This window comes from Aspergillus ambiguus (assembly GCF_047715705.1).
Source record: "Aspergillus ambiguus strain CBS 117.58 unplaced genomic scaffold BDV59scaffold_29, whole genome shotgun sequence".
NCBI lineage: Eukaryota > Fungi > Ascomycota > Eurotiomycetes > Eurotiales > Aspergillaceae > Aspergillus > Aspergillus ambiguus.
The window spans coordinates 196,751-222,964 of NW_027395542.1; the positions used below are offsets into that span (position 1 = coordinate 196,751).

The 26,214-nt window shown below is 56.3% G+C and overlaps 11 protein-coding genes across 11 annotated transcripts; 5 read left to right on the top strand and 6 right to left on the bottom strand.

The window, feature by feature from the left end:
- Positions 1-337: 337 nt before the first annotated feature.
- Positions 338-1,512, bottom strand: BDV59DRAFT_183729 (uncharacterized protein). Its single transcript, XM_073690577.1, has one exon. It carries the CDS (start codon positions 1,001-1,003, stop codon positions 527-529), a length of 477 nt encoding a protein of 158 aa, XP_073545583.1. The 5' UTR covers positions 1,004-1,512; the 3' UTR covers positions 338-526.
- A 228-nt stretch (positions 1,513-1,740) lies between these two features.
- BDV59DRAFT_204072 (uncharacterized protein) lies at positions 1,741-2,335 on the top strand (the record flags this gene model as incomplete). The annotated part of the gene is made up of 4 exons (XM_073694373.1): positions 1,741-1,874; positions 2,043-2,108; positions 2,175-2,240; positions 2,296-2,335. The coding sequence occupies 4 exons, from the start codon at positions 1,741-1,743 to the stop codon at positions 2,333-2,335; spliced, it is 306 nt and encodes a 101-aa protein (XP_073545584.1).
- Positions 2,336-2,744: 409 nt separating this feature from the next.
- On the bottom strand, positions 2,745-4,960 carry BDV59DRAFT_204073 (putative nucleoporin Nsp1; the record flags this gene model as incomplete). Its single annotated transcript, XM_073694374.1, has 3 exons — positions 2,745-2,954; positions 3,029-3,152; positions 3,225-4,960. 3 exons carry the CDS (start codon positions 4,958-4,960, stop codon positions 2,745-2,747), a joined length of 2,070 nt encoding a protein of 689 aa, XP_073545585.1.
- Positions 4,961-5,271: 311 nt separating this feature from the next.
- Positions 5,272-7,521, top strand: BDV59DRAFT_77936 (DUF5102 domain-containing protein). Its single transcript, XM_073697094.1, has 4 exons — positions 5,272-5,546; positions 5,609-6,223; positions 6,281-6,501; positions 6,601-7,521. The coding sequence occupies exons 1-4, from the start codon at positions 5,453-5,455 to the stop codon at positions 7,315-7,317; spliced, it is 1,647 nt and encodes a 548-aa protein (XP_073545586.1). The 5' UTR covers positions 5,272-5,452; the 3' UTR covers positions 7,318-7,521.
- A 144-nt stretch (positions 7,522-7,665) lies between these two features.
- BDV59DRAFT_183733 (MIZ zinc finger domain protein) lies at positions 7,666-11,943 on the bottom strand. The gene has a single exon (XM_073690578.1). The coding sequence runs from the start codon at positions 11,782-11,784 to the stop codon at positions 8,086-8,088; it is 3,699 nt and encodes a 1,232-aa protein (XP_073545587.1). The 5' UTR covers positions 11,785-11,943; the 3' UTR covers positions 7,666-8,085.
- Positions 11,944-12,550: 607 nt separating this feature from the next.
- Positions 12,551-16,702, top strand: BDV59DRAFT_183735 (putative polarized growth protein (Boi2)). Its single transcript, XM_073690579.1, has 3 exons — positions 12,551-13,344; positions 13,419-13,562; positions 13,617-16,702. Exons 1-3 carry the CDS (start codon positions 13,281-13,283, stop codon positions 16,364-16,366), a joined length of 2,958 nt encoding a protein of 985 aa, XP_073545588.1. The 5' UTR covers positions 12,551-13,280; the 3' UTR covers positions 16,367-16,702.
- A 9-nt stretch (positions 16,703-16,711) lies between these two features.
- On the top strand, positions 16,712-18,737 carry BDV59DRAFT_78617 (uncharacterized protein). The gene has a single exon (XM_073697098.1). It carries the CDS (start codon positions 16,916-16,918, stop codon positions 18,626-18,628), a length of 1,713 nt encoding a protein of 570 aa, XP_073545589.1. The 5' UTR covers positions 16,712-16,915; the 3' UTR covers positions 18,629-18,737.
- A 204-nt stretch (positions 18,738-18,941) lies between these two features.
- BDV59DRAFT_183742 (60S ribosomal protein uL14) lies at positions 18,942-20,174 on the bottom strand. Its single transcript, XM_073690580.1, has 4 exons — positions 20,059-20,174; positions 19,634-19,684; positions 19,221-19,467; positions 18,942-19,161 (listed from the first exon to the last, which is right to left on the bottom strand). Exons 1-4 carry the CDS (start codon positions 20,070-20,072, stop codon positions 18,997-18,999), a joined length of 477 nt encoding a protein of 158 aa, XP_073545590.1. The 5' UTR covers positions 20,073-20,174; the 3' UTR covers positions 18,942-18,996.
- A 364-nt stretch (positions 20,175-20,538) lies between these two features.
- Positions 20,539-23,044, bottom strand: rpdA (histone deacetylase RPD3). Its single transcript, XM_073697100.1, has 4 exons — positions 22,701-23,044; positions 22,341-22,641; positions 21,736-22,277; positions 20,539-21,688 (listed from the first exon to the last, which is right to left on the bottom strand). The coding sequence occupies exons 1-4, from the start codon at positions 22,899-22,901 to the stop codon at positions 20,627-20,629; spliced, it is 2,106 nt and encodes a 701-aa protein (XP_073545591.1). The 5' UTR covers positions 22,902-23,044; the 3' UTR covers positions 20,539-20,626.
- Positions 23,045-23,519: 475 nt separating this feature from the next.
- BDV59DRAFT_204080 (proteasome regulatory particle lid subunit RPN11) lies at positions 23,520-24,777 on the top strand (the record flags this gene model as incomplete). The annotated part of the gene is made up of 4 exons (XM_073694375.1): positions 23,520-23,588; positions 23,708-23,961; positions 24,030-24,565; positions 24,629-24,777. 4 exons carry the CDS (start codon positions 23,520-23,522, stop codon positions 24,775-24,777), a joined length of 1,008 nt encoding a protein of 335 aa, XP_073545592.1.
- Positions 24,617-26,074, bottom strand: BDV59DRAFT_78664 (uncharacterized protein). The gene has a single exon (XM_073697099.1). The coding sequence runs from the start codon at positions 25,934-25,936 to the stop codon at positions 25,040-25,042; it is 897 nt and encodes a 298-aa protein (XP_073545593.1). The 5' UTR covers positions 25,937-26,074; the 3' UTR covers positions 24,617-25,039.
- Positions 26,075-26,214: the final 140 nt, after the last annotated feature.

A 26,214-nucleotide genomic window follows, 5' to 3' on the forward strand; every position in this document is an offset into this window, starting at 1 on the left:
CGTGCAGTGTTCGCGTGGTGATGGTGTGTTGTGGTGTAACCCCCCAGAGGGCTCCCGAAATGAACCGCAAAGCCGGGAAACCCGATGGTGGGAGGAAGCGAGGGGTAACAACGGTGAGGCTGAGAAGATCCAAACACCAACTCGACGTGTTCTTTGCCTTTGTTTTTCCCTCACATCCAATTTCGCTGATTCTGGATAGCAAGGACCATGGAAAAAGGGGAGATACGGGTCGATGAGATAGATCGAGTGGGATAAATCGCGTGATCCCAATCGGATTATGATCTCACACCTCCAGGGGAGTCCCGGGCGACGGTCGGGGGGAGGGGGAGGGTGATGGGGGGGGGTGGCCAGCAGGGAGGCGGGCTGTCGCACCGTCGGTCCTCCACTCGGGTAGCCGTTGGGACTGCGACGCGGGCGAGCGATTCTCCCGCCGTGTAGACGGGGAAACACCCAACAATTCCTTGCGGAGAGACTCTCAAGGACGGATATAGGGATGACCCGAAGGAAAGGGATCGATCGGGAACCGTCAAACGGCCCAAGTAGGATGACGAGGACCGGGAATTGATAGGAAAGACGGGGGGAGACGGATTGGAGGAGGGGCTGAAGGAGAAGGGGAAGGGAGGAGACCAGTGAGCGAGTTTAGGCTTACCTGACAAGAAGGGATTCTTGAAGAGGGTGAAGAAAGAAAGAGAATGGAGAGATGGTAGGTGGGAAAAGGTGAAGGAGTAGTGGAGAGGGAGGAAAAAAAGTGTATAAGTAAGACGGAGGGGGGAGGAAGAGGAGGAAAGGAAGAGGAGAGAGGGAGGGAGGGAAAGGGAAGAAGAGGAGAGGACGAGAGAGAGAGGGGAGAGGCAGACGGAGAGAGCGCCAGAGAGAGACAGAGGGGTCGAGCAGTGTAGACACCTCGACACCTCAGGACAACAGAAGCCTCCAGAATTTGATGCTCAATCTCGACCTGGATCGCAGATGGTCCTTTTACAATGATACAGAGATCCCTTCTCATCCTCCTACCGACTCGATTGCGTCCTTCGTCCTCGCTCTTCCCTTCCCTCCTCCCGCGATCCCCCAACTTCGCTCTCGTGAATCCTCCAGACGGTGGTCTTCTCGTTTGTGTGGTTCGGTGGGCCGCCCATCGTCATCCCTATTTCATTCCCGCCAATCGTCCCGCCCACACCAGAGATCCTCTGACTACCCATTTGCCCTGCAAATGGTTTGGGAATAGTGTTGGGAGAAATGACTCCATTTTAATTAGTCGACAGTTGCAGTGATCATAGGAGTGCACCGTACGCAGGACGGACTCAGGAGGACGTACGACTACCTCTTAGCTAGCGTGCGACATGCAGTTTACCTAGAATCTAAACCGACACCGGACAACGGACAACCCCGATCTCTGCGCAGTCCACCGTTATCCTATCTTCTAGAATCGCGATGAACGCAACCGAACGACGCTTCGCTGCGAGGCTCAGCTCACCTCAGCTCACCTGACCGGATGACTCATCATCACATGACAGGTGGTGTCGTCATTGGTTCCTTCCCGTCGTATACACAGTAGTAACACTCCGGGCAGGCAGGCACCACGGACAGGGAAGGCACGCCTCACCACCAGCCATCGTCCGCTAATAAGAACGCCTCGTTTTTCCTTCTCCCCCTCTTCCTCTCTTCCTCCCTCTCCATTGGATCTCAACTTCTTCCTTTTCACACGTTCCCTCTATCTCTCTCTCTCTCTCTCTCACCATCATCATGCTTCGCCAATCCATCATCAGACCTCTGTCCACCGGCAACCGTGCCCTGGTCTCCCGCTCATTCTCCTCTTTCGCCCCCAGAATGTCCGAAGGTGATACTGGCGCCCCCCGATCCGGTGGCTCTGCTCAGGCGTACGTATCCCCTCTCCCATCGCCCGTCATCTGACTCGCTTGCTGTCTTTCTTTCTTTCTTTCTTTCTCTTATCGTCCTGTCGTGATCCTCCGGGCCCGTCGGCGATCACGACACATGACATCACTATTCTTAGAACGCTCCAACTGACCTGGTTCCAACCCCCGCAGGGATGCCTTCACCCGCCGCGAAGAGGCCCAGGAAAACTTCTACATCCGCCAGAGGGAAAAGGAAAAGTACGTCTTGCCTTGGTTTCCCGCTCACTCCCGGGTCCATGTGCATAGAACTCACCCGGCTCCCAGGCTCCTCTCCTTGAGAAAGAAAATCACGGAACAGCGCAAGCACCTCGACGAATTGGATAAGCACCTGTATGTCCCCTCCCGTCTGTAGCCTGCATGAACTGCATCGCTGACCTTGACACAGTGCCGAGCTCCAACAGGGGCAGGGCGGCGAGCAGAACTAGATCCAGCCCTGTCGCCGTCGTCGCACCCCCCTCTGTCTCCTTCCCTTTTGCCGTCCGCCGCCATTGAGTGCGCGCGCCCAGAATGCATCAATGATGGACTCATGTTGTCCCTGGAACCTCCCCAATTGAAAGCATCGCGCCCTGCATATCCTGTCTTCCCTAGATGTAGTCTAATACTCTCCAATCATAACCTTCGAACCTCCCACACTCTTATACGTAACTCATTGTCGCTTCACCCTACTAGCATGCCCTCCGCAGCCGAAAACATCAACCATAAGCTCAATCACATCAAATACATTACAATACCCTACCAACGATGTTACAATCATTCGCGCCTTTGCAGTCCCCTCATGTCCTACCCGAGTAGCCCATCCTTGCTAAAAAAACAAATCCCACGTGTCGCCGTCCGTTACCGTCGCCCCATGTACGACCGGTAGAAATCATCCGCCGCACTGCCGCCGCCCATGCCCGAACTACTGAAACCGTGCCCGAACCGCGACGACAGCGTCTGTCCAGCCTTCTGGGCGGCGCTGACCTTGGCCTGGAGCTCGCTGGTGCCTTGGTCGATGACCTGCAGCTGAGACAGGTGGGAGTTGAGGATGCGCACGATCTGGGAGATCTAACCGGGATGTTAGCATTCGCGTCCACCGCTTTAACGAGACCAAGGAAAGGAAAGGAGCAAATAGCACTCACCGGCTCATCGGCCTTGTTGGTCTTACTCAACGTCGCGGACGCGCCATTGACCTCCTCGATCATACTGGTCAGATCCTTGCCCATCTCATCCAAGCGTTCGGACAGTTTCTCGGCCAGTTTGTAACTAGATAGACCGGTCAGTTCACCATCATTCGTAGGGGAAACTCCGTCACCGGGAGGGGGCGGGGGGACATACGTTCTTTCGCGCTCCTGGTCCGGGCCTTGGAGGCTCTCGCCGGGTCCGACTTGCTTCGACATCATCTCGTCCACCTCGCGCTCATACCGATCCAGCCACGAGCTCAGCTCTTCCTGCTGTCCTTCGACGGACGATAGCTGCCGCTCCACCTCCTGCGTAGCGCGCTCCGCGTCGACCGTGCTGCCGTACAGCTTCTGGACCTTGGTGCCGTTCTCCACCAGCATGCGATCCCATTCGGCAACCTTCTCGGCCTGCTCGCGGAACTCCTTCTGGTACTTGGTCAAATCGGTCGCCCAGCGCGTAATGATCTCGTCCATGGTCTTGTTCTTCAGCCGGGATTGCGCCGGAGGCGTCGGCCCCGCCGTCGACGCGCCAAGCGCCGGACCCCCCGCGGCGGGCGCGGCGGTCCCGGAGGTGGCTGTCCCCGATGTAGCGGTCAGAGACGGCTTTGCGCCAGCCGTGGTGGAAGCACCGGCCGTGGACGGGGTTGCCGCCGCCGGCTGTGTCGATGGGGTGCTCTCCGCGGGCTTCGAGAACAACCCACCGGTGGAGGCGGGCTGCGTGGAGGGTGCCGTGGTCGTGGTTGTACCCGATGCGCTTGCTTCGGTGGACTTGGGGGCGCCCAGACCGAATAAGCCGCCGCCGCTAGCAGGGGCTGCCGGGGTCGAGGAGGGAGTTGCGGAAGAAGCGGCGCCCCCCAGGGAGAAGGCCGGCTTTTGCGGGGTAGCAGACGAAGAAGCGGGTGTGGTGGTGGACGGGGCAGTGCTGGTATTCGTAGCCGCGCCACCAAGGGAGAAGGGGGATTTGGCGGCCGAATCGGTGCCGGAGGATGGCATCTTGAACAGAGATGAGGCCTGAGTGCCTCCGGTCGAGGGAGCGGCTGCGTTTCCGAAGAGCGGCTTCGAAGAGCCCGCTGCAGTCGTCGCAGGGGTTGTCGATTCAGCAGGCTTGTCCTTGTTGGCATTCCCGAACAAGCCACCGCCGCCACCACCAGCAGCGGCAGGTGCGGCAGGGGTCGAGCCGAACAGCGTGCTCTGCTGGGTGTTGGTCCCCGACCCGAAGAGCCCACCCCCGGTTGAAGGGGTCTGCGAAGCTCCGCCAAATGGAGACGAAGTTGCGGGTGCGGTGGTAGAAGGGGTTGCAGACGAGGTGGTAGCCGTGTTCATATTTCCAAAGAGACCGCCCGTCTTCGGGGCTGCCTGTCCAAACAGAGACTGGCCCTGGCCTGCGGTGGTTCCCTGCGGCGGGGGGCCAGCCGGAGTGGTGGACGTGTTGCTGCCGAAGAGCCCACCTCCCGGCTGTCCTGGCGTAGCGGTGGTGTTTCCAAATAGGCCCCCAGCAGGTTTGGCGGCGTTTCCGAAGAGTCCACCTCCGGTACTCTGTCCAGAACTGGAGTTCTCGTTCGGCTTCGGGGTTTGCGAGGCACCACCAAAGAGCGATGATGTTTGGCCGGTCGATGTAGACTGGTTCTGACCCCCCAACGAAAAGGGGGACGAGCCACTGTTGGAGGTGCCAGTCCCAGTAGCGTTGCCAAAGAGAGACGAGCCCTGTTGTGTCGTGGACGAAGTTGAGCCAAACGAGGGCGTGGTGCCACCGCTAGTAGAAGCTCCGATATTTCCAAAGAGACCACCTGAGGATCCCGTTCCCGCGTTTGGTTTGCTGGCAGTTCCGAAGATACTGCCTCCGGAGGCACCAGATGAGGCTGGAGGATCAAAGCTAAAGAGTTTGTTCGACATAGTGGACGAGTGTGACCGGGTAACTGAATGAAAGGATCGGGCTGCCCTGGACACAAAGGAAAAACACAAGTTAGCGAACGGTACCAGGAAGGCAGAGGGAGACGAAAATCGACAAAAATAGAGGAGCATCACTTACTGCGCCCAGAGAGATCGAACTCTCAGAAGATGAACCGCAATTGACGAGACGGTGCAGGAGATCGGGGACGTTTTTTGGGGCCTGACAGGACGAAGCTGAGGAATTCTTGGAGCTTGTGAGGAACTCGCCGCGCTTGGCCCGGCTGGCGGCTAATCTCAGTGCCTGAGGCATCTACGGCTGAGACGGTGGCTGCCTCAGGCCGGCGTTCGAGACTCACATCGAACCCGCCGCAATCGTCAGAACGAACAACATCACCATTTCAGTTCTCCTGGGACTTCTCCCCCTTTTCTCTCCTCAACACCCCCCTCTACCCTTTGCCTACATGATCGGATTTGGAACCTAAATCTCTACTGCCCATGTCGGAACGGCTGTCCCGCCCTCCTTCAACTTCCCACTTGGAACCTCCAAGGAAAAGCGTGGAGTTGGAAGACCCCGGGGCCCACGATTCAGGTACGCCTCCCAAGTTCCCCTAATGGCAGATGACCTCGGATACTGACAATTTTCTCTCGTAGTCGCATCAAACAGTGACGAGGAGCATTTTTCTGATGCCAGCGAAGGTCATGAACGTTCTCGATCCCGGCCCCCGTCCGGTCGCACATCTCCGGTTCCGCTCACTCGAGTAGAGAAGGTCGACGACGACCCTTCCTACGGTGAGCTCCCCGGTACGTCGGCATACGAGAAGAGGGGCCAGGATGCAGTCCCCGATGAGATTGAAGTCATCCCGGAAGGGTCACGCAGTAGGAGCGCCTCGGCCGCGGGGCAACAGCCCGCCTTGACCCCGGGTTCGCCTGTGCCCCAGACAGTTGTAGAAAAGGTCGACTTGGATCAACCAAGCTATGGAGACGTCCCAGGAACACCCGCATATGAGAAGCGCAAGGCGGACGCAGTCCCAGATATTGTGATCCCAGCTTCGGATGACAACACGCAAGGGTCGTCAACTCCCCAAACAGAGCACCAGAGTGCCGGGTCGAGTGAGAGCACCGCCCCTGAGACAACGGTGCCCGAAACCGTGCTCTCGAGAGTGGACTCTTTGCCGAGCAATGACGCAGAGGTCGCCCTACAAGCACACAAACCCCAACCCGGCGATGCTGCACCGGACGTGACAGAAACTGTCCAAGATGCACCAGGTACGTGTCATATATCCTTCGAGATGACGCTTTACGCACCGCGGCTAACAGTCCCAGACCCAGCTGCCCTTCCAACTCGACGGAAGTCTTCTACGACTGGCGAAGTGACCGAGAACCAGGCTGCGGCCGACGACTTCGATGACTTCGCAGAGGGAGAGGACATGGGCGACGATGACTTTGGAGATTTCGATGACGGGTTTCAGGAACCCAGCTCCAACGTCACTGAAAATGAACCCAGTCAAACAGGGACAGCTCAACCTCCCACCCCGCCTCAAGTTGTAAGTGGCCCGATGAACGAGTGGACTTGCCACCACTCAGCTCTTTGCCCCAACACTTCGCTCGCGGTAATGAGCTAATCTGATGACCGTGTACCATAGCCCTCTCTCATGGACCTGACCTCTCCCCAGTCCCTCCCTGACCTCTTTGCTGCTCTTGAAGGAACCCTCGACCGCCTATATCCCGCCTCAAAAGAAGTTCCATCGTTACCACCAATAGAACCGATCCCAAACTCCTCTGCGATCTTCAACACCGAACGCTCTCTCTCCCTGTGGTCCCAGCTCGTCGCTCCTCCGCCCTTACAGCCCCAGAACTGGGTCAAATCCCGAATCCGCCGGCTCTTCCTAGTCTCGCTCGGGGTGCCCGTCGACCTCGACGAAATCCTCCCGGCGTCCAAGCAGAAAAAGCTCGTGCTTCCGTCGATCAACCTCAACGGCTCCGAAAATGGCGGGTCTGCACCTCACTCGCGCTCCCACAGCCAGACCAGGAAAGACGGCGCGCAAAGCGGCCCGAACAGCCCAAGGACCTCGGGCACGGCGTCTCGCCAGCGGTCCTCCCGGCGACGCGAACGCTCGCCCCCGCCAGACCTTGACCTTTTCGCCGTCCGCCGGCTCTGTTCCACCACGGACGCTGCCCTGGATGGACTCACGGACGCGGAATTGCAGAGCCATGTCAAGGAGCTCGAACAGATTACCCTCCGCGCCAGCTCGGTGCTGGAGTTCTGGCTCAAACGGCGCGATGGGCTCGTCAGCGAGAAGGAGGCCTTTGAGGGCGTGATTGAGAATCTGGTCAGCCACGCCCGACGTGTTCGGAAATAATGTATGATAATGAGTTTCGTCTTTGCGTTCTATTTCCCCCTTTTGGGCTCTTTGGCTCTCTATCTATATACCCCAGACTGGGTGTCTGTGATCATTGTTTTGAATAATATTAATTGCATTGTTGCGATAAGGTCTGGACCTTCTGTGGTTTCCTTGCGTTGTTTTTAGTTCAAGACCTCCTTGTATAACTTCATAGGCGTCGAGGATTGTACAATATGATTTTATTTGTTCATTTTGTCGTGTAATTCCGCGGTCGTGGGGACCCGTCTGTTAGGTTGGTGCAAAAATATATATATGTCCATTACTGCAAGTCAACCACTACCCAACCCCGTTCCATCTCTAAACCCTGCTGGGATTGTCTACCGCCCAATACAACCCTTTTACGCCGTATTAACATATATTCTTCGTATCCACAATCTACACTGGGGGCTATCTAGAGGGTATTGACATCTTCGAGCACAGCATATGGTAGGTGGCGAACAAAACATAGAATCAACGCCCTAGATGATGCACTACGATGCCGTGATGTGCAGTCAGATCAACAACCGAGGGTATCAAGAGAATTTACCAGGACAGAAAACAATAACACGCGAGTTGGGGTATCTCGGGCAGAAAGGGAGCCAGAGCGCCTATCCTGATGCGAAACAAATATCAAAGGGACAAAAGGTAAGCCAGCAAACGACAGAAAGCGCTGGGACTATGCCACAACATATTCGTGAGAGGATAAAGGGGAATCAAAGGAGAGGAGTCCAAGAAGGTAAAGTGGAATCAGTCGAGTTCGATTACCTCGGATGCTTGACGGGCAACGGGAGCTACCCTGGCTGTGGAAGAAGGCTGCCTTTCAACCTTTGGCCTCTGCGGGGGGTGGGAGAAGTCCATTTGGTCGACCGGGTGCTTCCGTTTATCCGGATTGCTTTCCTGGCCGCTGCCGTTCATTCGACCGGACGATGACTGCGTGTCGCCATCAGCCTTGAGCTCCCACGAAAGGTCCGACTTGATGAGGATTGCCTTGGCCCCTTCCAATCGATTGGTACGTGCGAGTTCAGCGTGGACTTCCACGAGAAAACCGTCGATGACCAGGCTTTGAGGGCGTGCGTCTCCACCGCAAATAGGGCACTTCCAGTCTTCCTTGAAAGGGCGTTTCCCGGACTTTGAGGCACGCGTCGAGATCCAGGTGTCGTGATCGAAACATTCCAGGTGTCCACATGAGCGTCCGCGCACTGGAACGTCGAAGATTCGAGCAGTGAATGGGTCGGCGAGCTCGACGGTTAGATCCTGACTGACAACACTCAAGTCATCATCGGCGCAGGTGTTGGGAGCGAGTCGCCTGCGGATCTGCTCTCGGGAGTCAGAGGCAGATAGGGTTTGGACGAGCGACTTGGCGCGGGCCAGATCAGCAATATCGAGCACCTCCACGGCCAGAGCGTAGGTGACAGCGGCAAATTCGGCCGGAGCACGGATGAAATGCATGGAGATGGTGTTTTCCCCTTCGCGGAGGTGCTCGGTGATATCCAATGGGAGATCTCTGCCATAGTGTACTTTTCGGCGAACGAAGACTTCCACACCGTTGACGAACATGTAGCACACACTGGGCCAGTTTGTTTCCGTCACACTCCATCTCTCCTCGGTTACCTCGGTGGTTGACGGGTCTATCCTGATACACCGCAAGCGATATACTTGACAGCCGTCGGAGAAGGTCCGTAGTGAGCGATGCCCCACCTTGGGGGTATCATGCACGGGGAAACGATGGACCGCGGTTGTAGACAACGAAAAGTCCCATTTGTAGGCACATTGCATTTGGCCTAATGAAGTTGGAACTACCATGAAGGAACTTAGATACAGAAACAGCTCGACCTCTTCTTCCCCGGCCGAGGAAATTAGTCGGTTACAAGCATCTCGATCATAGGCCTGGTGAAGCGCAGTGCGGGCCGGATTGGGCCGGGCGTTGTTATATGGAATTGGCCCTGGTGGAGGGAGCAGCGCAACTCGCGGATGTTGAGTGACTTGACCTTCTATTGTGAAGGTAGGGTGTCCTGGTTGCGGCGCAAATGCGGCTCCATTGCTTTGCACTTGAACGTGAGGCTGCGGACCGCGAGGGTGCGGGGCTGCTTGACCCTGAACCGTGGCTGACACCGGAAATTGCATTGGAGATGTCGTGCGACTATCGGTCAATGCCTGGGCAATCTGAGAGGGAAATGCCATTGGCGAGAACGGGGACGAATAGGGACTTGTTGTTGTCACGGGCGGATTGCCTTGATAAGCATGCACTGAAGAAGAGTGATTGGGAACACCGGAACTGGGAACACGAGCTGCCACTGGCATTCTCCGAGGCAATGAATTTGAGGACGTCCGCGCAGGGAGAGGCCTGGGATGATTCAACATCGGGACAGTAGATCTCGGGGAAGGGGTAGACTGGTGGCCCATCGTGTTGTTTGGACCATTCGCTGCTCGAGTTGGAGAACCGCCTCCCGTACTGTGCCGGTATCCTGCCTGGGTGACTATGTGGTTGGTGAACTGAGGACCGGGGTTCTGGAGTCCCAGCCCGCTTGGAGAGCCGATGGTGGCCTGCATCGTCTGATTTGCACGGGAGCCAATAGAGGTAGCGGTGGCTGTACGAGGGGACTGGCCTGCTTGAGGAATTGCGAATAGTGACCTGCACAATTGGATGAACTGTTCAGTGTCCTGTCGACGTTGCGCTTGACGCTGAGGGCCCTCGGGGATGGAGAGATGACGCTGGTAGTTTTGAAAGTCCAGATGCCAAATGCGTGATATTTGCTGGTCATTTCGGAACCCCGGAAGTGCGCGGCATATCGACAAGAAAATGGTGGACACTAAGCACGGGGATTTGATGCCCAGATGGATCTCAATCTCCTCATGTGAAGGGGGAAGGCCACGTTCCAGGCAGCCTTGGAGGAAGGCATCCCAACGCTGGGCGAGTAGGCCTAGACAATGGAAGGCGTACTCGGCAGCATGCCGATATGCAGGAGCATGCACCAGGGAACTGTAAGGCGCGGGGAAAGCGGAACACCAGCGAAGGAAATCTGGAGAGATGCGACTATTGTCCACAAGGAGCCGTTGAATGGCATTTAACCCGCGGAGGTGTAGGGGAGAAAGGTTGAGCTGTGCGGGATCATAGGTGGCCAGGCAATAGATCTGGTGGATCGCCAGAAACAGGCAGTCGCGGTCGGCGCAGGAGCGAGACAGCAACTTGGCCCGCGGCAGCTCTACTTCCGGGTCTAGTCTGCTCTCCAACACCTCCAGACGTTTCAATGAACGGTCGAAGAAGGCCGAATCGATGGTGTACACTGTCTGAGGAGGGAGGGCTTCTTGTGCTTGCTGTCTCGTCGAGGAGGGGATTTGAGCAGGTGGTGTTGGATATGACGCTTGAGGAGGGTGTTGGCTACCGTTGGCCATTTGCGATGGAAGCTGCGGAGTACTGGGTAGGGGAGAACCCGTTCTGACACGCGTTTCCCTCGGGGTCGGTATTGGGGTTCCTGGCGATGCGACGGGGGCGATCGAGGGATTGGGACCATTCCGAATGACTGCACCGATGGGGAGAGCATGAGAGGCAGTGGTCACGACGTCCTGAGACCGCGACTGAGACTCTGACGACACGGGGTATGCGACAGTGGATGGCGGTGTAGAGACGGAGTGTACTGTCTCGCGTGATTGTTGTTGCTGCTGGGGTGGTAGAGGCGACGGGGCTGACACGGCCGGATCACCGGCGAGGCAGGTGGCCAGGTCCGTATTGAGAGACGACAATAGTTGCCGGGAGGGACTGGTGACGGTGGTGGGAGTGATCTGGCCATCATTAGGACCCGCACTCGACGGTGTCTGCTCGGGCAGTTGAGGCGGCGTGGGATTCGGCGCTGAAGGATGATGACGCGCTGCGGGAACCTGTGCAGATCTCGGAACGGAGCCAGAGGCCGGGGAGACGGCGGACGAAGGGAGTTGCAGCGGTGGTTGAGTCGAGGAGGTTGCTGCATCCAGCATCCAAGATCTCCGCACGCCACCGAGAAAAATGTTGGCGGTGGAGTTGGACGAGCGGACCAGACGATCACTTGGATGCGAGACGGAGGGAGGGGATTGTAGAGGCGGCGGGGTCATGCTGGCGAGGCATTCTTCATTGATCTGTTCTTCTTGATCGGATTCTGGCGATGGGATGGAGGAAGTGAACAGAGGACGCGGTCGTTTGGCGGTTGAAGGCGGAACGTTGGTTGGTTCATGAACGCAGTCCGGTAACACCAGAGAGTCGGGGAGAGGATCATGGGCCGACTGAGAAGGGTCACTTGCATCTGGGCCAGCTAATCTAGGAGGAGGAGGAGGAGGAGGAGGATCTTCTGTGACCTGTTCTTCGTGGGTTGGTCTCTGTCGCCGGCGCTTTTCCCGACGTCTCTCGCGACGAGCGGCCAGTTCGGCCTCGTGCGTCAGATACTTGCGAGGCCGACCCCGTCGAGAAGGCATCATGGATGGTCACTCTGGATCGGGGAAGATAGGAGGTATTCTTCATCGTAGAGGATTGTTTATGATTTCCTGGCGGAAATAAAACTGTACGACACATAAAAGCAAATACTATAGCTCAAACAGTGTAGGGATGGAAGACGCCCAGGGGTTAGGGGTTTCTTTACTGAAGACTTGTACTCTGAGTACGCAGGATGAAGTATATACGGAATATCTAGGTAACCTAGGGATGCTAGGTCTCTACGGCAGAACTATCTGGCTGGTAGTCTGATATTCGATCACATTCTACAATACTAGTATTCTATAACATCTATAATACTAGGTACTTTATTACGGTTAATTTACTGCGTGCTGCAAAGATTAGATCAACCGAAAACGACCTGTCAAGCCGCATTCAGCGGAATGTCGATCGATCCATTAGAGGCGGCCGGTGGAGGAAAGGAATTCTCAGCTGGAAATAGTCAGTGGATACGAGTATCCGGGTATACTGACTGGGATCACCAGAAGACCCTAAACAAAGACTGGACTTCCATTGTGTTGCGGGGATGTATAGAGACAAGATCCCTACGGAGGTATCTGGTTGATTCAATGACAATTATAGAAATTCTTCCTTTCCTGATAGAAATATACTCCGTAAGAAGTACTCCGCAAGAAGTATAGAACAATCGACCATCCTCCGTCGATTAATCTATTCGACGATTGGATTGATCGCGGGCAGATTCTTACTTAAGCTCCCCGGTGGTGACGCTGTCCATCATCAAACTCACCACATCACCTCGTCAATTCCACCTCTCTGCTTTTCCTTCTCTCTTCTCTCTTCTTCATCTCCCCCTCCTATCCTATCACTACCTGCTCCAATCCCCCCCAGCTCCATTACCCAATCACTCCCTGCGGTTCATCGTCATCTCCCGACGCACCTCCAGCAGTAGCGCAGCATCCACCTCCATCCGACTTCGACCTGCGTTGGCGATCGTCCGCCGCTTGTTGGGTCTGAGACTCCCTTGCGAACTCCCGTTCATGACCGGCTGAATTGTCGAGGTTCCCTATATAATCGGTGTCGGCGAGACGGTCCATCCAGTCTCTGCTATCGGGCTACCCAGACGCCACCCGACGAACCGCTCGTGCTCGGCCTTTTCGCAAAACCCCCGCCATCCATCTTTCTCTCCGTCGCTCTCTGCATTCCTCCCACCACCCCCTTTCTTTACCGGCATTTCCCTCCAAATTCTCCTTCTGATCATTCCCTCTATTGACTGGTCCTCTTTCATTTTCTTCTCCGGTCTCTTTCCTCTCGTTGCGCCTCCTGCAACTCGGACATTTCCCCCTTCTCCATCCACACCCCGGGGCTTCGTCGCCTGTTCACCGGTCTCCATCCCCTCGTGGTCATCGCAGTTTTACCCGCGAGGGCTGGTTAGACCCCATGTCCTGCGCAATTCTTCCGCTGTCACTTCTGCGCCGTCTTGCGATCCACCCTGTCCGATCTCTCTAATATCGTTTCCTCCCAAATGGCCCTCAATCAATCATTGCCGCCCCGCGGCGTCAAACCGGGCGACGTCCTTCTTGTTGTTCGTACGTTCCCCCTTGCTCCCCCGATATCCGTCGCAACCGACCAGAAGGGAATCCCCATGGTCTGACCCCGATAGATGATTTCCTGGCACGCGGACCGGACGAACTCACCCTGAAACGTGGTGGCCAGATCGAGCTCGTCGAGTTGGATGATGGCTTTGGTGACGGATGGTACCTGGGCAAGGATGTGGAATCCGGCACGACAGGCCTTTTCCCCGGCGGTATGTTTCGACTCTCTTCCTCGAGACCTCATGGCTGACCTTCCGATCCTCCAGTGTATACGACGTCCGCCCCTAAAATCCCCGTCCGCCAGCAGGGCCATGTGCCCGATTCCAGCGTGGGAGAGAAATCCAAGGAGACCGTCGGCGCGACCGACTCAATGACCTCGCCGAAAAGCGGAGAGTCGACGCCGCAAGCTTCGCGACACGCCAGTGCGTCAGATATGCGGCCTCCCGATTTGAATGATGACTCCAAACCAACGTCATCCCCCCCTCAACCCCAGCGATCTACCTCATCTCCCATTCTTCCCACCTCGAACATGGCCGTCGACATCCAACAGTCTATCCGCCAGACCCTCGACGGCCATCTGAACAGCGGCCAGGATAGTCCCGTCATGAACGAGACTCTGAGCGTGATCGACGAGCACATCACGGACCTGAGTACCCCTCGGCACAGTGTAACGGCCCCCCAGGAACCCAAGACGATGAATGATTCGGCCAGTGAATACAGCAGTACCTTTGATCACCGCATGTCCTATATCAATGGCCAAGAGACAGACGAAGAAGAGGAAGTCATCCCCACCGAAGCGGAGGTTCGCAGCTGGAACGCAACCCAAACCTCCAAGTATCTGCGCCAGCTGGAGGTGGAACCCCGACACTGTGAGCTGTTTGAAGAACAGGAAATCACGGGCGATGTGCTCCTGGATATGAACCAGGATTTCATCTTCATGAAGGAATTTGACTTTGGGGTCATGGGCCGACGGTTGAAGACATGGCACAAGGTTAAAGCCTTCCAGGAAGAGGTCAAGGGCTTCCAACAACCCCAGAGGAAGTCATCCCGGAGTTCAGCCTCCGGCCATGCGGGCCCGGGAGAAGAACGGAGTCTCAGTCGAGCTGGCAACACGGGCCCCCTTTTGCCCCGAATTCCCACTCTACGGGGTTCGACCGGTTCCACCCAGCATCCACGCCTGATAAGCAATGCCTTGCAGAGTACTAATAGCTCCCCCTTGACCCCGCAAACCCCAACGTGGATGGACCATTCCAGAAGACCATCGGCAGCTTCCATTCGGGAAATCAATCACTCCCGGCGCCATTCCTCCATTGACACCACAAGCCGGTACTCAGGCACCACCGAAGCGTCCCCGTACCCGGGTCACCAGAAGAAAGGCTCGTTCGATCGTGCCTGGTCCATGAGCGGCGCCCCCTCGCGATACCCACTTCGCCCGGGCACGGCGGCCGGGGCCGCCAACGAGTCAAGTGCGTCACAGGAGGCGTTCCATCGCACCGATTCCAATGTATCTGATTCAGCGGTGGCGGTGGCGGATGACCTTGATCGGGGGTACTTCTCTGGTCCGGAGGGAGATCCCAGGAAGAACAAACGCCTGCTGCAGAAGCGAAGCTCCACTGGGGGCAGCACTACCTCGAGCTATCTGGATGAGCAATACAAACTCAAGGTCACCAAACGGCACTCGCGCATTGGTAGTATTGACTCGATTCGGGAGACCGCGAACCGTCCGCCGTCCGCGCTCAAGTCGTATACCTCTCCTTTGCCCAAGAGCCGCTTTAGGAGCCTCAGCACGCGTGTCTCGAGCTCTGCAGACGCGAAGTCGACAGGAACGGGTTTCTTCTCGTCCTTGGCGCCGCTGGTTGGAAGACACGATTCTGAGTCTGCTAAGGGTTCGACTTCGTTGCAGCAGTTCAAGAATGCCGGCCCAAAGTTTCGACGCGCTGTTGGACTTCGCGGTGTGTCCGATGGCAGTAAAGCGATTGACACTTCAATCCCTCCAGGGTCGCCGGTCCGCGACACCGATCCGACTTCTGCCCGAACAGGCTCGACAACACCGTCCACCTCCAAGAGCTCCGAGCGTCACAGCACCGATGGCTCTGGAAAGGCTGCGGAAGGTGGACTGTTGCCCCGCACCCGCACCGTCAAGACGGCCGCCAAATCGAAGAAGGATACCAGTGCTTATACGCGTGGCTTGGAGAAGAAGTCGCCCCAGGAACAGATGCAAGGCTGTGATTATTCTGGATGGATGAAGAAAAAGTCCTCGAACTTGATGACCACGTGGAAACCGCGTCTGTTCGTCCTTCGGGGACGCCGACTGTCATACTACTACTCTGAAACGGATACGGAGGAACGGGGCCTCATTGATATCACTGCCCATCGGGTGCTTCGAGCGGATAATGACCCGATCGTGGCGCTTCATGCGACCATCACTGGCGCAACCGTCTCCCCGACTTCGCCGTCTGGCGCCCCCGGAGTTGACACCCCCACCTCCGACAAGGCGTCGGGTTCGGAGGCCTCGCAGGCCTCGCTCCGGGCCCTCAAGCCTGGCGAGGGCTCGTTTTTCTTCAAGCTCGTGCCGCCAAAGACCGGTACTTCTCGGACGGTGCAGTTCACCAAACCTGCGATCCATTACTTCCAAGTGGACAACGTCCAGGAAGGTCGGATGTGGATGGCTGCCCTGATGAAAGCGACCATCGAGCGTGACATGGAGCTCCCGGTTGAGACCACCAACAAGCAGAGGACCATCAGTCTCCGCGAAGCCCAGTTGATGAACCAACGGCCACCTGCTCTGATGGCGGTTCCCCAGACCCCGGGAGATGGAGAGAAGGACGAGCCCGCGGCAGCCACGGAAGAAACCGGTGGCCTCAACATCAGAGGTCTCAGTCTGGAAGAAGGAGACAAGAGGGACGACGATGGTAATGATGAAACGAAAAGGACATCAAACGTCTCGAACCATCTCGGTAACATTGACACAGGACCATCTTCCTTAATGCCCGAATCTGCCCAGACCACGGACTAGAATCTGGCAGTAATACCCCGTTTCCTTTGTGTTTCTTTGCTGTTTTGCTCACCCCTGCTACCCCCGTTTGGCGTTCTATGTGATATACCCCCTCCGGAGTCATTTCTTCCATTGCTTACCTTTTGCTTTTCTTCTCGCACCGCTTCTACTGATTTTGAATGTTTTGCTGGATGATGATTGAAACGAGAGGGATGTTAGAGTATGATGGACAGTTGAAGACTGACTGCTTCCTGATCTGGGAACGATGCTGAAGAATGTGGCTTTGTATAGCCAAGGGGGGCTTTATCTTATAGCTTTATTTATAATATTCTAGATGCTTGATCTTGTTGACGTGACATTGCCATGGACCAATATCGTACCTAGGTAGTAGTACGTACTATACTCCGTAGTGGCGGTGGAAGGACGATCTCCCGCAACCGACGACGCCAACTCCAACTCCCACTTGACTTTCTCTCTTCACCAGAAGATGCGCACGAACTTCGACCGCTAGACACCCCCTTCTCCCTCCCCGCCCTCTGATCAAACACGCTGCCCTCCTCCCATGTCTCCATGTTCCTTCGCCGGGTCCTGTTCCGCCTTCTCTCGGTCCTCCTCCCGCTGGCAATCACCTCCAGCCTCTACCTCTACCTCTACCCCGTGTTCCACCGCTGCGCGTTCCCCCTCCCAGGAGACCCTCATGGCGCCCCGATATCTCGTTCGTTCGTCAACACGCTGCGCCAGCACATAGGGCTCCAGAACGCGGACGAGCCGGCCATCTTCCGGCTGCTAGTGCTGGCAGATCCCCAGCTCGAAGGCGACTCGTCGCTCCCGAAGCCCGAAAACGAGCTATCGGCGCGCATCCAACAGCATTGGGCCGCGATCCGATCAGCCGGCAATGAGTCGTCATCGCCGTCGCCGTCGTCGTCAGAGTTCCCGGCGCATCGCCACGTCTACACCGCTCTCTGCACGGCCCTGCGCACCCTCGCGGCCGACGACATCCCCCGCGCCTTGCGTGCCGCGCGCAAACGCCTCGACCTGCTGGGCAACGACTACTACCTGGCCCATATCTACCGCACGCTGCACTGGTGGAGCCGGCCCACGCACGTCACCGTCCTAGGCGACCTGATCGGGAGCCAGTGGGTGACGGACGGGGAGTTCGAGCGCCGCGGCGGGCGATACTGGGGCCGGGTCTTCCGGGGCGGCGAGCGCGTCGGCGACGAGGTTACCGACTCGGACTCGGAGGCGGGGCGGAGGGATCTGGAGATGCTCAGCGGCGCGCCCGACAACCCGTGGGCCCGTCGCATCATCAACATCGTGGGGAACCACGACGTCGGGTACTCGGGGGACGCCAGCGAGGCGCGGCTGGAGCGGTTCGAGCGCATGTTCGGGCGGGCAAACTGGGACGTTCGCTTCCAGCACCCGCCCCTGCAGCTGGACAACAACCGCACCGTCATCACGCCGACGCTGCATCTGATCAACCTCAACACGCTGACGCTCGACGCGCCGCCGTTCTCCGCCCAGGTCCAGGCCGCCAGCTACGCTTACATCAACGACCTCATCCTGGAGCGGTCGTACCCCGTCGAGGACCGCACGACCTTCACGCTGCTGCTCACGCATCTGCCGCTGCACAAGCCCGACGGCGTGTGCACGGACGGGCCGTACGCCTCGTTCTTCGACGCCGACGACGAGAACAGCCCCGACGGCGTGCCGCGCTTCCGCGCCGGCGGCCTCCGCGAGCAGAACCACCTCAGCCGCGATATCAGCGCCTCCGGCGTCCTGCAGGGCGTGTATGGCATGACCGGCGACGAGGACGGGCCCGCGGGTGGATGGGGCCGGAACGGCCTCATCCTCACGGGCCATGACCATACCGGCTGTGATGTGGTGCACTACGTGGATCGGGCGGCGACGGAGGAGTCCGACGCGTCGGGCGAAGGGGAGGCTAGGACTTGGAGATGGAATGCGAGACGCTACGGTGAGCCGTCGGAGGAGTCGCAGCCGCGCGCCCCGTCCATCCGCGAGGTCACCCTCCGCTCTATGATGGGTGAGTATGGTGGCTACGCGGGACTCCTTTCGGTGTGGTTTGACGCCGACCCGGCTGTCAGGGAATGGAGGTATGCCATTACGATGTGCTCTGCTGGTGTGCAGCATGTCTGGTGGGCGGTCCATGTCCTCGATGTGGTGACTGTCTTGCTGGTTGTGGTTTATAGTCTACTTCGGCCTGGATCCGGGTCGACGAGGCCAAGTCCTGGAGTACAAGCGAAGGAAGTAAAAGGGGGCAAATAAGTAATTGCGGCCAGGACTGGCTGTGTATATATATACATACGATAGGACTGTATGTCAGTCATGTACCAATAGCACGCACTACCTCAGTTCTACGGCAGACATGCGGCAAGCGGCAGACATGCAGCAAGCAAAGAGCCCGTTTTTGTGAAATTTTTATATTCCGAGTCGCCATATAAGAGACAAAAAGAAGCACGTCATTTAGGAAATTTGAAATGCTGAAACTCGCGGCTTGAACATTGAACACCGGGTCGTTCCTTTCGTTTCCCGCTTTCGTAGTTGCATTATTGCATCCAAAATGATTTCCCCTCCTGGTATCGATCTTATTTCCTTTTTTTTGAATTCCCAATTCGACGATTGTTTCCCTTTGCTTACATGACAACACCGGAGTTGGAGGCAATACGCTGGGAGCTGTTAGCAGCCGGTCCAGAGCCCGGACGAGAACAAACGAGACTTACAGGCCAGAGCTCGGCAGCCTCCTTTCCAACGGGGCCAGTGATGGCGGATCCCTTCATCTCACCCTTGGCGTTGACGATCTGATCCGGCGTTAGTTCCCCACAACATCGGCTTCGCTCGCTCCACAGGAGTTACTTACCACACCAGCATTGTCCTCGAAGTAGAGGTAGATACCATCGGGACGGCGCCAGGGCTTGCTCTGACGGACGACGACGGCGGGCATGACCTTCTTCCGCAGCTCGGGCTTACCCTTCTTGACGGTGGCCATGACCATGTCACCGACACCCGCAGCGGGGAGACGGTTGAGGCGGGCGCCAGTGCCGGTGACGGCAATGATGTAAAGGTTACGGGCACCGGAGTTGTCGCAGCAGTTGAGGACGGCGCCGCTAGAGAAGAGTTAGTTTGTCTCGTTCGGAGCATGGTGTCTCTTTTTTTTGGTCCTGTCTCCTCTGTCTGATCGATTTCGAGATCGGGGAAAGCGAAGTCGATACGAGGGCGAGAGGCGAGGGCGAGCGAGGCAAAGAGTGACGGGTGATTGATTTTCAAACGTACCAAGGCAGACCGAGCGACATCTTCAGCTTGTTGCCGGCGTTACCACCACGACTGTTGGGAAGGACGTTAGCCTGCTGTTTTTGAAATTTTGCTTCTCCCCATACACTCCGTCCGTTCCCTTGTGTCGTCGCTGGCATGTCCGTCGTCTATCGGCGTCCGTTCCGTATCATAAATGCAGCAGTTTTCCTTCGCATCTCGACGAGGAAAAATCTTCCCCAATAGCTTCAACTATTCATGACCCAACCCCGGGATTGTCGACATCTTCCTTCATCCGAGCACGTCTGCTCCGGTTTGGACTCTTCGTGGTTGACATTTTCGTCTGCCGGCGGACTTCGCAACTGACGGACGGACATGGCGGACGACAGCACCAAGGACGGTGGAGGAATGGTTTCTGCGGATTGAGGGATCGAATTGAAAATACTCACCCTCTCTTAGACATCTTGGCTGGTGTTCTCGTAAACGGTGTCGGATACTGGAAATTGGCGAAGGGGCGACGGAAGGTCGAGAGGATCGGACGAGTAGTCGTGGGCTTCTCAAAGTGTCGCTCGCTTAGTGTGCGGTCGTGGGCAAAATCTTGGCGGCCCCGTCGCCATTGGTCAGCCCGTCGTGCCCTAACGCTATTCCCTATCGGGCTAGTCATTTCTTATCGATTACCTACTTACCCGTACATACCTAAGATAGCAATGCGGTGCTCTACTGCGCCATCATACTCCCAGGTACCAGGTATCCACATGCATTTCTAAACGTAATTTACTAGCAACTATACTCAAATAGCTACGGAAAAGAAAGTCATTATGCGTCGACGAATGCATCAGCATAATCAACGTGCCCAAGTTGGAAATCAAGATCAAAATAAACGAAAGCTCAACCAAACGACGAATCACTCAAACTGGAATCGTATCAGAGTACCCTCCATTCACGGATGCAAGCAACCCAAACACCATACGTCCTTTTGCGCCAGGATCCTGAAAACGCCTCTGCTAGGTGCTGAGACTATTCTTCGGTTTTCGCAGGCTCCTCTGCTTTCTTCTCTGGAGTCGGCTCCTTCTTCTCCGCGGACGGCTCCGGTTCAGCTTTTTCCGCAACGGGTTCCTCCCGGGGCACTTCAGGCGTCTTTTCCTTGGGCTCGGCTGTCGTTTCTGTCGGCTCTTTATCTAGTTTCTCGGCCTCCGTAGCTTCCTTTGCTCCTTCCTGTGACGTGGGCTCCTTGGGGGGCGATGGTTCCTTTGCGGGGGTGGGCTCTTCAGCAGGTTTCTCTGATGCTGGTGTTTCCTCGACGGGCTTGCTCTCCTCCGGTGCCTCGCTAGCCGCTGGAGCTGGAGCTGAGGCTTCGGGTTGTTCTGTCTTTTCCGACTCCGGGGCAGCGGTCTCTGGTTCGCCGGCATCCTCCATAGTGGTGTCCTCATCCTGCGCCTTCGGAGACTCCGGGCGGGATACAGGGGCAGATGGAGCAGCTTGCTCATTGTTGTCTACGGCCATCTCGGTCTGCTCGGCGTTGGACGTCTCCTCAGCCCTCGAAACAGGCTCTGTAGCGGACGGAGTCGCCGCAGCTTCGGTCTCAGGCTCAGGAGCCGGCTCGGTCGTTTTGGCATCGGCCGTGGTGTCCATGTCATCATCAGGGACGGAAGAAGCCTCCGCAGGGGTGGCGATCCCACTTTCCAGCCCAGAGTCCCCAGCATCGAGGTTCCGGAAATTGGCCTGATTCCTCCGCTTCAGGATAGCGGGTTTACGGACACCGTTGGCCGTGTTCTCCTCCTCATCTTCACTGTCACTGAGCTCGCCCGGTTTCTCAACATACTGGTCGAAGCGCCGCTTGGTGTAGCGCTTGTCCTTATTTTCGTCCTCGTCCAGGTCGTCCATGATAGCATCCGCTTCGTCGTCGATGCCTTCCACCAGAGGATCGCGGGGCACATCGGTCATTTGCACCGAAGGAGCAAAGGCAGTCCGCTTGAGGTTCTCCACCACCTGGGCTCGGATCTTGTCCAGGTACTCCTTTGTGTTGGCGTTGTCCATATTTGAAGGGCGGACATCGAGTTCATAGTCCGGAGCAAAGTACTAATCATATTAGCAAGGATAGCCGAAAGATTCAGTTATAGACTTACCTCGTAGTAGTCATTATAAGGTAGCTCAGAGCCCAGAGGATCCCCAACCAAGATACCGGTCTCGAATGCCCAAGTCCGAGCAACATTACGCATCGTATAGCCACCTCCACCAAGAATCAAAGTCGGGAGGTTGAAGCTCTTGACGAAGTTGACGCAGTTGGCGTGACCTCTCATGCTCAGATTGAAGCAACCCAGGCGGTCTCCCGACAGACTATCACCGCCACATTGGAGCACCACAGCTTCTGGACGGTACCACTCCATGACGCTCTTGATGACCGGTTCGAAGATGCTCTTATAGGACACGTCGTCGATTCCATCTCGGAGCGGGAAGTTGACGGCGTAATATTTACCATGTCCAACACCAATGTCGCGAAGCTCACCCGTCCCAGGGAAGTACTCTCCGTATTTGTGGAACGAGACGGTCATTACACGGTCCGTGGTGTAGAAAGCCTCTTCGACACCGTCGCCGTGGTGCACATCAATATCAACATAGAGGACTCGTTGCTTGAAGCGCAGTAGCTCCAAGATACCCAAGACGATGTCTAAAGGGAATTTGTCAGTGAGATGAAGGCGGAGTTGAGCTGATCAGTGCCACCAATCCTTACCATTCACATAACAGAACCCACTGGCTTCGCTCTTCTTCGCATGGTGGAGACCACCGGCCCAGTTGACGGCGATGTCGCACTTATTGCGGTTCAGGCGTGCCGCACCCTCCATGCTACCGCCGGCGCTAATCCCGCAGAATTCAAAGAGCCCATCGAAAACGGGACAGTCATCACCGACGTTGTATTTGCTTTGCTCCTTCGCGAAGGAATCCATATTATCAGGCGTGACCTTGGACAGGAAGTCGATGTACTCGTCGGTGTGGAACTGGGTCATCTCATATTTCGAGGCGGGTTTCGCACGCTGGGACGTATGCTCGTCAGTAGGAGCGAACAAGAGACTGGACTCTCCAGGCCACTCACGTAAATTTCCATCTTCTTATACAGACCGTAATTCATGACCAGACTGTGCGTCATCCGAATGCGATGAGGCTTCATCGGGTGCCCCGAGACATAGGCATAGTTTCCCACATCCGAATCGTAGAAGTAGGCGACCTTCTTACCGCGGTCGGCCGCAGTGGTGGTGATGGGGTCCAAAGGAGGTAGGGACGCCATCCTGGACATTTCGGAGCAGCAGAACGGACAATCCGCGCGTTGGTCCGGTGTGGAGGGTGGTGATGCGTGTGGTCTGGGAGCGCGGTGTTTTCTCGGTTTTCGCCAATCGGATGGCAAGTGAAAGAAAGCGATAAGGGAGAATGCAGGGAGAGCGCCAGAGGGAGGCGTCAGAAACGACTAGCTAAGGAAACGGGAGGAGACAAGTGACAAGTCAGTGAGATTGTTGACAGGAGCTGGACCGCATTGCCCGAACATGAACATGAAGGAAAGGTGTGGATGGGGGGTGGAGGAGGAAAATGGAAGGGGAGTCTCGAAGGCGGAGCGAAGCCCCCAGAGCTGCTGCCCTCACCGCCTTCGTCAGGCGTGACGACCGCTGGCAAGCTCGGACAGCATCACCTACCAACCCTCTCACTGGAACGACCCCATCGATTCTTCTCTCACACCCCCAATCCGTGAAACCTCGTCCTCGGCTTTGTTCATTGTTGATTCGCTTCTCCAGCGTCTCATCCTCATTTCCTTACGGAACCTCGCGCAGCCCTCTGAACATCTGGAGCTTCCTTCCGTTTAGGAAGCGGTCCTCTACCTTCTTGCAGCTCTTCCTCGATCTCACATATCCATTTGCCAATAATGGATCGGCTTAACCGGATGCTCCAGGCCGCCCAGGGCATGGGCATGGGTGCCGGTGGTGGTGGTGGAGTGAGTCTCTCCCGGCCATTCGTCTGGCTTGTTTCCGAAAAGCAGAATCCAACATGGGAATATGATAAATACCATATCCCATAAGCAAGACAGAATCACTGATTTTTGCCCGCTTATAGGATTCCCCGAATCTCATCGATAACTCCGAAACCGTACACATCTCGTCGCTGGCTTTGCTGAAGATGCTCCGACACGGACGGGCAGGTGTACCCATGGAGGTCATGGGTCTGATGCTGGGCGAGTTTGTAGACGAATACACGGTCCGGGTGGTTGACGTATTTGCTATGCCTCAAAGCGGTACTGGTGTCAGTGTCGAGGCCGTGGATCCCGTCTTCCAGACCAATATGATGGATATGCTCCGACAAACGGGACGGTAAGCTTTGGCTGTGGAGGTTTACTGGCAGGAACGAGGAAAGGTGCTGATGGGATTTTATCGTGTAGACCCGAAACCGTTGTTGGCTGGTACCATTCTCACCCTGGATTTGGCTGCTGGCTGTCGTCCGTCGATATCAACACCCAACAATCCTTCGAGCAGCTGACCCCGCGTGCGGTCGCCGTTGTCGTGGATCCGATTCAGTCCGTCAAGGGCAAGGTCGTCATCGACGCGTTCCGTCTGATCCAACCCCAGACCGTCGTTATGGGACAGGAACCCCGCCAGACCACATCCAATTTGGGCCACCTGAACAAGCCGTCCATCCAGGCATTGATTCACGGCCTGAACCGCCACTACTACAGCATTGCTATCAACTACCGCAAGACAGGGCTGGAGGAGAACATGCTGATGAACCTGCACAAGCATGTCTGGACGGAGGCGCTGCAGATGAAGGACTTCCACGAGGAGGGACACCATAACGTCGACCGCATGAAGCAGCTTGTGAGCCTGGCGGAGGGTTATGAGAAGCGGGTGAAGGAAGAGACAGAGCTCAGCAAGGATCAGCTGAAGACGAGATACGTCGGAAAGGTTGACCCCAAAAAGCGTACGTGCCCCTGTCCGCGGTATATCGGAATTCTCTACGTCTGTTATTAACAACCGCCTGCAGACATCGAAGACGTGAGCCAACAGCTGATTGAAGACAACATTGTCGCCGTCTCGCGGCAGATGATCGACAAGGAGGCCTCTGTGGCTCGGCAATCAAATGGGAAGGACGCTCAAAATGGCACTGGCATGGAGGTGGATGAAGACCTATAGATTATGTACGAGCGGTGAAGCAGTGATCTAATGTTCTGTGGTTTAATGCACGACAGATTCATGTTACAGAGACCTTCCTCGTAGTCGAACCTATATATTGGAAGTCCTAGTCTGATAGACGAATGAATGAAATAGTAGATTCCTGCGCTGATGCATCTATTCTAATCAAGTGTAGTATAACATGCTGTTTATGTCTATATTAGTCAGAACGTGAAGACTATCCCGGGTGTATATACTGTGGCTGCATGCGTCAACCAAAAGGTCATATCACATCCAGCGGGCGATTCGGTGACGGCACGTTATATGGTATTGTAGCAGGCTCTCGCGGCCTCAGCTCGTAGACCATCGGTTTCGGCGGAGCTTCATCAGCATCGGAAGACGACCATCCCCGTTGCGGTCCCCACATGATATTTTTCTTCGCCATTCGGCCCTCGTGGAGCAGGCGCCTCATCAAGTCATCGCCCTTGCGCACCGAGGGGTTTGCGTCAAACTCGATATTGACCAGATTGGGCAGTCTCTTGAGGACCTGCTGCAGGAGAACACCGGCGAAATCCGTGTAGAAACTCTTGGAGATGCGGAACCCCTCGAATACCGGGTGGGAAGGGTCACACTCGATGAAGACTCGCAACGTGTGGAGACCGGTCATTTCCTCCAAGCCCAGACCGCGATTGACGACCCATGATCGGGGCGGGTCGGTCCAGCTGGAGCCAAGAATCAACTCGGTGGAGGTGATGGAGGGCAGATACGTGTATGGAATGTACCGGATGGTGGGTGTGCGGCAGTAATCTTGGATGGGGAAGAGACGGAAGATGAGATGTGAGTAGAAGTAATGAGTAGCTTCATCGTGCATGCGCCGGGACGTGAGGAAGAGGGCGATTCGGTGTGACGAGGGCGAGATGGGCGGATTCTTCGAGGAAGCACCGACACTGCCATTGGGACGGAGGGCTCTCTTTCGACGCGGAGTGAAGAGAACGAAGGCGTAGATGCGCAGACGGATCTCAGACGGGAGGTCGAAGAAGCGGAAAGGAAGCAATGGGCCTGCGTCTTTGAGATCCTCTTCCTCGTCTTCGGATTCATCTCGCGCGTCGCGGTGTTCTGTTTTCGGGGGGAGGTCTTCGAGATGGACTTTCTCTAGAGCCTCAGAGAGGGAGGCAACCATGGTGTGGACGGTGCAACGACGGTCTATCGGAAATACGCAGGAGAATTCTATGAAGAAAAAACTTTTTTTATGTCTCTCAACGGGGTCTTCTTCTGTTCATCCCATTATTGCAGGCGACTGAACTCGGCGAATTAACAACGATATACTTCTTTTCATGGCGATATGGAGGTCAAACCACCCAGAGGAAGAAAGACTAGGTATATATCCCACCAACGGGGCCACAGCCTCACAGGAGTCCTAAACTGCAGCTCTTGGGGATAGGACTGAAGACGAACTTC